The sequence below is a fragment of the Anopheles maculipalpis genome, chromosome 2RL (genome assembly GCF_943734695.1).
Source record: "Anopheles maculipalpis chromosome 2RL, idAnoMacuDA_375_x, whole genome shotgun sequence".
Taxonomy (NCBI): Eukaryota; Metazoa; Arthropoda; class Insecta; order Diptera; family Culicidae; genus Anopheles; species Anopheles maculipalpis.
Window position 1 is genome coordinate 4454117 of NC_064871.1, and position 12302 is coordinate 4466418.

Genomic DNA, 12302 nt, shown 5'->3' on the forward strand with positions numbered 1-12302 from the left:
GAATAATTAAATCTCACGATTTTTGGTTAAAGTTTTCACACCCAAAAGTGGTTCAAATGAAGAGATTGGACTTGACTTCACTTTCCCCATTTGATAATCCTCTGGAAGCCATCAACCGCTAGCGAGACACCACAAGAAATATTCCATTTCAGTCACAAAAAAGGAAGAAAAGAAACTCTTACAAAGTCCCTTTTATCACCATGCCCTCCCACCCCCTCGCATTGTGCGTATCTCATATGCGCATGTGTTTGTCTTCGTTTGGCTAAACGCTTTTCTCCTTGCAATGAAAACGAATAGAAGAAAATCCCAAGTTCCCTTCTCGGCACTTACGCGCTAGATGAAAGGCAATCTTCTCTCCCCAACAAACACATAGGAATGTCCTTGTGATAGCGTTTTGGTTTTTTCGTCTGTGGACAAGGAAAACGAACTCGACCACGACGAACTCAACACACTACGGAGGATGTGTAAGAAAAACAAACACCAGCCGTAACAAAGACTGTTGTGAGGGGGATTTTTTCCTGTGTGTGAGCGAAGCAAAAAGGAAAAATAATAATAAAAAAAAGGAAAACAAACACATCAATCCCACCCAACCACCACCCACTGGGGGCGATTGTGGGAGGGGATGAGATTTCAACATGTTTTTTTTTTGGAGCCTTTCCAACCGTCGGTTGCTTGAGGTTGGTCAGGGTTGTTGTGCTTTTGATTATGCGTTTGTAACTGTTTTTTTTTTTTTGCTTTTGGAAGAATGATTTGTTGGGGTGAATTTTTGGAAAATGGATTTTCTTCACAACAGTGAAAGACAGACGAATTAGAGTTAAGCGTTACAGCGATATTATTCAGTTCAGTTCTGGTCGATGAATCAGTTTGTCACTTTTTGGATATTGTTCAGCTGGTCGTATCGACTGATTGTGGCAATGTTTGCGCGACAACAAAGTCAGTTTAAGTGCACAATTCGTAAACATTTCCCTAACCAACGAAACAAAGCGATAAACCACCATGCGTCTCCATCAGCCATCAGCTCGGATTCTTCCACTGTTTGCTCTCGAATTTCCTTCGAAACCTTTGACTAGAATATATCTACTACACTTACCACTAACACTACTGTCTAGAAATGTTCTATTTCACACAACCACAAGCACAGTCAATGGCAGTGATCACGCACACACACACACTGTAATGCAATAGCTGAACAGCAGCATCTCTCCGTATGCAATCACTGTGTGTTAACGGGAGATTCCGGAAACACAACGTTTTCTTTTTTTCTTCAATGCTACATTCCAGTAATTCTTTTTCCTACTTCTAATGCTTGTATGTGTGAATTTCCCCTGCCCGAAGCGAAAAAGAAAATAGGCAACAAAAACCAACGTTCATCTCAATCCCCTTTTTTAACCTCTCGATTCTATTCGTATAGGATTCGGTTAGGGAGGACAAAAAAAAAACAGAGTAGAAACAGTGAACAAAGTGCTAGCGGGGAAATCCATTTCGAGTAGAACACCCAGTGGCCGGAAAATGGGCAGCACGGGCAATGAGGAGGGAGGGACTGTTATAAAAGAAAAGACTACGAGCAGAAAAAACCAACGTACGGAATTGTTAAGGGCACACAACTTGTTCGCCTGCACACTCTTCACCAACACGTGCGGGGCCGGGTGTGAAAAAAAGTAAAAATCACCTACACCAGGCAACCCGATCGGGTTATGGTGATGGTTATGTGTTGGTTCGCCCACCCAACGGTGCCGATATGTTCGCACTGGAATTACAGCACACGAGCACACGATGGAAGTGATGGTAGTGCTGTATTGTTGTTGATTTATCCAAACATTGTCGAAAGTGTTCCGTTTTGGTGGTGTATTAAAAATTGAAGATGAGTTTAATGTTTTCATAAAACACTACTCTACTGGTTAAGCGTCTCTAAATGCCATTTTTGTTCTTCAGTTAATGAGTACAATGAAGAGTTTTTATTCATAATGCTTAATATTTTTTAATATTTGAACTTTTTGCTTAGGGGAATGTTTCAAATGAATAGTTGGATAGTGCAGGCCTGTTATTGACCTTTCCAATCATATAATGGAACTGAAATTTTTATATTTAGACGTTTTGACGAAGGAGGACCAAACGGTCAGCAAAAAATCACCAGCAAAATCTCACAGTTGAGTTACAAATTCTCCCTAACTTAATGCAATATTCCCCTAAATGAAATTTCCATAAGAAGTTTGGAACATTTAGGATTTATGATTATGATTCAAAAGTCTCATTATAGCAGTGAGCCGATCATCTCTATTTTTGGTTTAACGAATTGCTTGGACATGCCGTTATTCGATTTGTTTGTGCTTCTGACGTGAATGATCATTGCTTGCCATCAAACAAAGGGCCGGATGGGATTTAATATCGGTCCTGTCATGTACCATCGGCGATACTATCTATAATCACATTTGTTTAACACTTTCAATGAACTTTTAAAAGATAATTAATTTCATAACTATAGAGCTAGTACAATCCTTAATTTTTTATCTTACCTTGCTGGACTTAAAGCGAATACGCATTTCATTAACACTATGTAGATAGCATTCCTTCACTAAATAGATGGAGATTTTCAACCCAGAATCACACATCAGACAGCAACGACCGAAATCTCATAAATCGCGCTCATAAAGGATGCAACGGAACCCTCCCTCCTGTAACAGCAATGTTCAACCCGGCTTATAAATGATGTTCGCTGTCACCTCACCGTCACGGCAATACCAAAGCAATGCCGTGCACGAAGCTAAGCGTATCGCTGGCTCTGGCCACCAGCCTTCATGCAAACACGAACATACATTTCGAACCTAATCCGCCCACTGCCCGCCACCTAATGAAAGTGCCACCCATCTCCCATGCTGCTCTTCCTTCCTTTCTGTTCCCATCCGTATCCTCAATTATTGCCCTCGAGTATGTGTGCTGTTGTCGTCGTATTCTTATTTTTGACTTTCGTCTCGATTTTAAATCCTCACCCTGCACGTGCATCGGCACGGATGTGTCTGTTACCAGAAAAGGGGGGAAAAAAAACAGGAAACAGGCGTATGTATCGAACATACAAATCCGCAACCAGCAGCATATACTCGCTAGCGTCCACTCGCTTGCGCCGGATAAAACACATCTTTTTTGGCTTTGATTCGAGAAATTTGCTCACCTAATGATTTATGGGCATCGAGCGCGAGCATTCATTACACTTCCTGGTCTATTTTTCAATTTCCCCGGGTTGCTTGGGGGTTTTTTTTCTGCATGAATAGGATGGGGTTTACACGAGTCCGGACGCGTTCGCCTCCGCGTTGATGGTCGCGACCGTCAATACTTCAAGGCCGGATGTCGGCGGACGCGTTACACGTAACAAAGGAGAAAAATAGACTCTCATTTTTCATGATTAAATTCAAATATTTGTAGTTAGCGAAGCGCTGACGATGTTTACCAGCCGGAACCGCGGAATATAATTTGAAGGCAGCGGAACTTTGAGAATCTTGAGATTTTTCTTTTTCGTTTCCAGCTGGGTTTTGCTGGTGGGTTAAACTTATTTACACAACGAGTTATTAAAAGGATGTGAAAGTCGATGCACAACTTTGTAACAAAGCTGGAGCCTTTCTCCACCGTACAATACTCGCTAAGTTGAATGGAGGATGAATGCGTTTAAACCGTTTGTTAATATCAGTCTTAAGTTTTAAATTTTATCAACATTGCTCTCAACTCTTTTCTTGTAGATTTTCTGCGAAAATTCCCCATTTGAACAGCTCGAAGGCTCTGTTTTGAGAAGGTTATTATGGTTTTCTTAGCTATCGTGCATTTTTATTGCAGCTTCTTCTTCTTCTCCTTGGTTTAACGACCTCTAAGGTCATTGAATGGCTTACTAGACTTGCTTATACCACCTAGTTGGAGAATCAGTTCTCACTCGAATCCCTACTTTGAAGGACTAGATTTTGCCATCTTCCTATACAAAATATGCAATAACAATCTACCTTTAATCTGTGCTGCACCCTGCAATGGGACACAATTTTTATCATTATCAAAACTTTAACTTGTACGTACACGCCATCACACTAGGCTCTGTGTTCGCACTAGGCGCAGCAGCTCCGTTATGCCACCGACGGTTGGAGAAAAAAAATCTAATTAAAACTACGAATTTCAAACGAGTCTGGGCAAATATTCCACCCGTCCACACGTATTCTCTGCCTCACCTAAAAGCCGGCTTGTCGCGCTTAATTCCTCTTCAAAACACACGCTGATTGCGTTTCCCAACCCGGTGGAGGAGAAAAAAATTTCTCCTCCACCGGGAACGTCCGACGGGTCAGCGCACATACGCATCACCTCCATCGTCAGCATCGTCAGTACCGTCATGCGGCTGGCCTAGTACAGCAGAGCAACATTGGCACCGGAAGCGTACCAGCGAAGTAAATCATTTAATGTACATTCCCGTCGGTTGCTCCCTCGTATGCTATTGCCAATTTCTCGTTACTTCATGTGTTCGACGATCGTCTCCATTCTCACACATACACACATATAACGGGTTCTACTTCTATGTTGCCCAATATTCCCCCCATCCAACGCTAGGTGGAAAACGCCGAATGTTATCCCATTTTCCTCCGAATTTGCCGTGATCGTGTGTCCCGGGGTTTTTTTTTAAAAGGGAGCACCAAATTTTTGTTGCCAATGTTCCGACGCACTTTCCCCGTGCAAAAAAGACACCAAATTCAACACGCGAAAGAGATAGAGAGAGAGAGTGCAAGAGAGAGTGGCGAAACAGGAAGAAAAATGCTTGCAACCGAACCCGAACAACGAACAACGGACGCAGCTCAGTGGCTCAGATCCTTTCTATCGTTACCATAGATTCATCAACACGTTTCAAACTTTCCCACACCCGCATCCATGTTCTCCACTCTGGTGTGCCCCTGCCCACTCACCACCCATTTTGCATCCATCAAAGTGAAGCAATCAGCAGAGAAGCGACAAGAGAACCAACGTTTGTCGGCTTCAACTACGCTCGCCAATGAGGTCCGTTGAGTCGTGCCCCGTGAGGCACAGGCAGGACGGCTGTGGCATGCGGGACATTGAAACCCCCGTGAACTAAGCCCCGTGATGTTCGTTGTGCTATGATGTGTCCGAGGACATCCGTTTGGGGGAATGGTTTGAGCGGGGGAAGAAAAAAAAACCCCGGCGAGAAAGAGATCCTTTTGGCCACCTTCCAGTTCCGGCTGATGCTGCTGCTTTGGTCGGTTTAATTTTCACCAGCCAGCCAGCCAGCCACCGCTGTCGCTGGCAGCCTGAGAAGGGCCAAAAGGAAAAAGGAAGACAAAAAAATGGGAAAGGAAAACCGGGAAAATCGAGAGAAAACCCTGCCGGACCAAACGAACGCCTGGACAGCAAAACTGGGTGGGAAAAAAATTCAATTAAAAAATAACTTTGATATAAAAATTTTCCACCCTTGAGCTAATTTTTTCCAGTATTTTAAATCATTTTTCCACCCTCTTATATTTCCTCCTCCCTCCTTCGTCACTCAACCCCTCAACGGGTTCGGAACACGGGCGGTAAAGGCGCTGATTTTAACAGCGAAACACACACAAACACACAACGAGAGAACGCTCGAGAACTGCTTCATTTCTTCCCTTTGCCTTCATTTTCATCTGCATTTTGCCACATTCTGGTCCGGGTTTTTCGCGGCACACGAGAAACCCCATCCCGACAGGCACTTGTCTTCGAAGCCTTTTCTTTGGCCTTCCCGCATTTTTTTTTTCCTTTCTCGCCGCGCTCTGTTTTGCGTGCTGTAGTTTATTTTCGTAAACGAGTGCTTGAAAAGCGATCATTTTACAAGCATATAACCGCCGGTCCACTTGCATATCATCGGTTAGCTCGGTCAGCGATTGGAAGATGCCGTGATCGCTCGCTCGCTCGCTCTCGTTCTCCTTCGAAAGGCTTTTCTTGGAAGTGGAAGTCCACTTGGAAGCTTAATGGGAATGGGAATGATTTTAACACGAGTCTGGTATCCGTTCGGCGTGAACGTGCGTGAAGGTCGCTTGCATGAATAATTACAAAAAAAAAACACGGACTTCAAGTTGTAGAAATTTAAACTGATTTCTAACGGACATTGGAAGCTGGTGGAGCGTTTTTGGTACAGCTTTCGATTGTTATTTTGGTAACCAGGCACAATGGAATAGAAGTTTCTTATTTATTCATTGGAGGTATGCCAAGGGATTGGTTTTAATACATCACAAAACACTTTTCAATGGACGGAGAACAATTTAATTAAATTAAATTTCATTCTTTACTTTCTATTTTTGAAATTAAAATTTTTTACAAAAAATTCATTACTTCTCAAAATTAACTAACAAAACAACCCGGATTCGAATTCTTTTCTATCTTTCGTTTTACGCCGGATAATTAACTGCCCTTCTCTCAACGTTTCGGATTGCACTTGTTGACGGACTTACATGCATGCATTGGCGTCGTGTTTTTGATGGCACCGGTCCTCGGGACGAATGGGACGAAATTTAAAAACACAATCGCTCGATGGTCTCGCCTCTGCTTACAACTGCACTCTATATGCAAATATATCACACAAATACTCACCGCTGCATTACCGACCGAACGCGCAGCAATGTGGACAACATACGAAGGATATGGACACGTACGGCGGTTGGCCTACACCCAGAAACCCAATGTCCATGAAGCAGGGATACGAGGTAGTGTGTCTAGCGAGGATCATTGTTGTTGATGCGATGACAAAACAATTGTCATCCGCTTTATCTTTATGCTTTTGTTGTCCTTCTGTTTTGCTGTAAACAATTTTTGCGGTGTTTTATTTGATTTCTGTTTTGTTCTTAGAAATACTTAATTACATGTTTTCAATTTTCTTTCGTTGTTGTTATTTCGCTCGTTGTTTGTTTTGTATTTTCTCCCTTTTCCAATATATTTTCGATGTTTGTTTTACTACATTTTATTTCATAGGAGACGGCATCGCCGTAATTACTGCTTGTTTTACTTGTTTTTGTTAAATTTTCATTTAAATTTTTTTATTACTCCTTTCGATGAGTAGTTTTTTACTTGTGCTGTATGTTTATTGTCTTATTTATTTTTAGTGTCTTATTTATTTCTGTTTGTTTTATAGTAACTTGGTTGTTCTTTTATTTGATTTCTTTATTGACCCAAATAATTGTCTAAACGCTTGCATAATCGATTTATTTCCTTCCTTTTTCCGCTAGGCAAAAATGAATCCAGTCGATCATCATCACCATCATCACCATCACCATCACAACAACCTCCAGAAAGGGCACATGATCGACGATGGCCGGCTGCTCGATCATCACACCATGCAAACGGGTGCCGCCCAGATGAGCCAACTGTACGGTGCACGCGGCTCATCGAGCAGCAGCTCACCGGGCGGTGGACTCGGGCATGGTGGTGCCACGAACCCGGCCACCGCACTGCTCGTCGTACCTCAGCCCATCAATGCCACCAAGATCGGTGCCACCGGACTGCCGAACGGAACTGGGCGGAAGTATCAGTGCAAAATGTGTCCACAGGTAAGTTCTTCTGTCCACGGGTTCCCAACACATTACTTCTGCTGCATAATGAGCTACCTCGAAACGTTTTTTTTAAGAATAATGCTACTGAAATGGTAAGATTACAAAAAAAAAAAACACACATCCGGAATGGAAGCGTCCGGTATTACTGGCGAAATGTAAATAATTAATACCTTTCGCTATGCCTCCGTGCTAATTAAGGGACGATTCTACACGGATTTTGGCATGCTTTTCGACACTGACACACCTTAACCTTCAGTACAAACAAAGACTATCCGAAAAAAAAGGGAAGCATACGGCCCTCTTCCGGTGAACGAAAGCAACCGGAAGGGGAATCCGGATTTAAGGTGTATTTAAATAATTATAATATTTTAAGAGAAGATTTGATGATACTTCACGTGAATTTCGCACACATATGCTGTTGAATGCAGATTCAAATCACACACTATGAGCTAATCGCTAACGAAGAGTGGACATAATATTTGTTTATGGTCTTTTTAAAACCATTGACCAAAAATGTTTTTAATACAATTTCTGATTTGAGAATTAATTTTCTTTGTGTATTTTTATTTCTACTCATAGTTTGGTAACAACGCGCATATGAATTATTTATCTTTATTCAAAATATATTGCTATATGTTTTAGACTTTTCGAGAAAAAGTTCTTGACCGAGCAATAATAGTTACATTGGCTTAATTTACCCGTAGACGGGATGTCAGTCCGGTGAACGAAACGAACGATATTCGATCCTGGTGAAACATTTTCAATGATCTCTGATAAATATGTATACATGTGAACAGAAATATTGAAATACATGAAAACATGAAACATGAAAAATTCACCTAATGCTCCCTGAAATGTTGCCCTGGCCATAACTGTAAGAAGATTTCTTTAAAGAGCAATAAATACGGTACCAAAAATTAAAACCTTAATACCTATTTCAATTAACAATCTCGCTACGATCGCGTTATTAAAAGCATTGATAACATCGTTTAGCTGTATTTTTAGACCAACGTAACCAGTTTTCGTTCCGTCGTTTCTTCTCGAATTCCGCTTAACGTGAAGTTGAGCTTCCGTTTTCTGCACTTGACGCGCACGAGGATAGCGCCAGGCTTGTCCAGCTTCCTATCCACTGTATGGAACAGCATGGACAGTGAGCCCGGTCGTGCGCCGGGTAAAAAGAAACTCATTATCAACTAATTACAAACACTCAATCAAGCTAATGAAAGGAAACGAAATATGGAGTTCAGTCCTCTTCAACATCTTACTCCTTAAAGCCTCGGACGCGTTTATCTACGTTCCGAGAGAAGAAGGGGCGATTCTTCTTACCGCTTTTCATTAACACCCGGTCAAAGTCGCTCCCGCTCTCTCTCTCTCTCTCTCTCTCTCTCTCTCTCTCTCTCTCTCTCTCTCTTGGGGAGGGTGAATCAACTTTCAATTTCGCCACCCCATACTGGGGCCACATTTTCCTTGTTTGGTTCCCTTTTTTTTTTTTTGTTCACCATTCCAAGGGTACGGGAAGATTTTCGGTTCGTCTTGTACCTTCGGCCCACCCCTGTGAGGAATTGTTTTCCACGATCTTTTCTTGACCAGTTTTTTTTTTACATTCTTTGTTTTGCGAGGGGTTTTCCTTTTTCTTCTGAAGGATTTCTTTAAAAGAAAAAAAAAACCCCGGGACGCACTACAACCCAAAAGCAAACAGGCAACCCTTCCCTTTGTTTGACGCACTGTAGTGAAGGAAGTCTAACACCGCAAAGAAAGAAAGCTTTCGTCCTTCACAAGTTCCTCCCGAGGGTGGGCGTGAAAAATTGAGCGCAACGAAACGTTGGACGTTTGGGTAGTGTGGTTCGGTTAGATTTTTAACTTCTTGGCCAGTCGGTGAAAGAAAAATCAACTTTCAAAGTTCACTAATCGAACAAAACCACCATTGTTTTGCCTGTTTCTCGTCTTTTGGTAGTATGGGTAAAATAATTATTTAACCAAAAAAGGACGCAGGGTTTGTAGAGATGAAAATTTGATTTTTTTACATAGATGCCACCACGTGGGAAAACTCGTGAAATTATTAAAAAAGAAAAACAAACTCCAAATTATTCACTAAAACACTATTTTCCTTCTCAACATTATTGTGACACGTTTCCGTGAGTCACTTGTGTCCCCGAGAGAAGGAAAATGAGCAACTTTTGAATTTGAACCTGAGTTCCAAGTGTGACAACTTCCCTAACGACACCCGGAAGTTCGTGTCTGGTTAAATGTGACGCCTCAAAAAAAAAAGCAGGAGAGAGCACGTAGATTGAGAACCAAATCAATTGTTTTGTGCTTCCCGGGAAAGCACAGACAGACGCAAAAATGGTGAAACTTTCCCATTCATTAAGTGACAGCTGTCATGTTCCTTTTTTTGCTTTGTTTCTTGGGTAGTTACAGCGGCACTCTTTTATTGCAAGAGAAGTAAAGCCAAAAAAAAGACTGCTCCAGCTTTGCGTTAATTGGGAAAGACTTTAAATAAACATCGGAAAAGTTTGAGTGTTTCATGTTTTTGCTGACGGGTTCCAGCCCGGTCAGTGGCAGCTAAAACAATCGCACTAACAACCTTGAATATGGGCGAAACTGTATAATTCATTCGATTCATTTTCATCGCCCAAAAACTGCATTCCCCGCTACCGATTCTTTGGGCTTTCCCGCCGCACCAAGCTGCTAAATGTGTGTAAAGTTCCGTGGATCCTGCCGTACCCGGTGTGTGGATCTCATGTGCAGCCAAAAACGATTGTTAGAAATTCATTTTCAGTCAGCGAAAAAGAAGGGGCCGGGAAAACCCTGGATGGGGCATGGTCGTATGTGCGGAAAAGGGTCTAAATTGGAGTGGAAGCAAAAACCACAAAACCCGACGAAAAACCTGCACATTTTTCCACATTTTCCATGGTCACTCTATATGGCCCTTTGGGCCGTCTCCTTTCACTCCTGTCCATTCTTCGGGCACTATGGAGATACTCTCGAAACCCTTGCTCTCTGATGATGTTCTATCCCTTTCGTACCTCTTTATCGCTCGGTTTTAGACGGAATTGTAGCGAACAAAAACACAGACACACAAGCTGTAGCTCTGTATCGAACTCGCTTACCATTTTTTCCCCGGGAAAAGGTATACGGTTTCCACGATTCGCGGTGGTTTCCGCGCGTTGCCTGGAACGAAGCACTAAGCGGAAAACTTCCACCCGAAACACTGATCGGTTGCTGAGGTGTGGGCGGGGGAGGCGATGGGGAGCGGTCTAAGGGGGGGGATGAGTGCACAAATTTGGAAACTTCCACCAATTTTTCTGTTTCGTGTTGTGTGTCCTTTTTTTTTTTTTTTTGTTTGGAGCGGTGGCCATCACTAAGCTTACGGGGTTTTCCATAGCCAAAAACCGGGTACCGCATTCGGCCGATGGCTCTATCATTTAATCAACTCCCCTGTGCCCCTTTTCTCACCACACGCATTCAGTTTGCTGACCACAGCCGTATGGAAATTTGTCTGATGGCCGAGCGCGCCCGGAAAGGTTTCCGTTGATAGGCCGGGCGTATATCTGGACAAGCACCACGGACGACGGACCTTTGCATGCGTGCGTTGCTGCGTTCGAGAGATCTTATTGCATGTGTTTCGAGTCCTTGTGGTGCGGGCTTTATCTGGCATGCTGGGAACAAAATCCTCGAAACACGGTGAAGTGCAGTGCGTTTCGTCTTGCTTTCAAATTTTGCTTGCGTTCTCATGGCTTGGGTGGCATAATTTCCTCGACACTGGTTCAGGTCTTTTCCTGTTGTGTGTTTTTTTTTCTTTCTTTTTCGTTTGCCATTTCGCTTTGTTTTTCACTAAGGCTTCGATTATTGGAAACCTTCAAGGCATCCGGAATTGCGTTTTTGCTCTGTGCTTTGATGACGCATGATTGCAACTGCAACTCTCTATGTATATGTGTTCGATGAAGATTGGATACCCTTTTTCATCTAATTTTTACCCTGCTGGCTTTGCTTTACGAAGAAAAATCAGTATGCAGCTGCATCCATTTCCAGGCTAGTGATCTGATTAAGCTTATACTCTAAGAATAACTCACACGTTAAGAGTTTTCCTTGCTCACTTCCTTGTTTTCTTTAAGAAACAGAAGGATGCTCGGATGCAAATTGAATCTGCTCGAAAACTTCGCTCAAACTGATTGAAATAATGAAAGACAGTTGTGATCAGACGTCTGGAAGAAACAAAATTTTAGAATTGTTTACGAATGTAAGCCACAAATGTAAATCGAGGTTGATCTTTAAAGCATATTGATGTTTGAAAGACAATTTTCGTTCAACTTAAATCACTCATCAAATCGAAAATTATAGTTTTTTCTGACTTGTTTCTAATGAATCTCCTGAATGAATCCTATTAATACTGATCGATAAGCCTCGGGTAGTTCGGCAAATTTAACTAACGCGACCAATACTTATTAAAACATAAATTTATGAAAATAATCAAAACAATCTTAAATATCTCATTGGAAAATTAAGTTAAAGTTACATGAAACCAATATACTTATTGGTAATTAAAAGTTACATGCAATGCTATGCTTTTCAGTGACATTTTTGCCTGGTTAATTAATTTTCCTCTTCAAAATTTTGACAACTAGCGATTTCAAATTGATTTGTTCTTTGATAGTGTAAATTATCAGGCTTAACATCCTTTCGGCTTTCAACAAATTAAAACAGAGGATCCAATTAAGAATTCAACCTGTATTTTGCATGTTATAAGGTGTTTTGAAG

General features: G+C 41.9%; 1 protein-coding gene across 1 annotated transcript in view; it reads left to right on the top strand.

The window, feature by feature from the left end:
* Positions 1-12302, top strand: part of LOC126557106 (zinc finger protein rotund-like) — a 46053-nt gene that overhangs the window by 23929 nt on the left and 9822 nt on the right. The window contains exons 3-4 of the mRNA XM_050212769.1: positions 6615-6701; positions 7221-7541. Coding sequence (XP_050068726.1) covers positions 6615-6701; positions 7221-7541 — 408 coding nt within the window. The remainder of the gene's footprint in view (positions 1-6614; positions 6702-7220; positions 7542-12302) is intronic.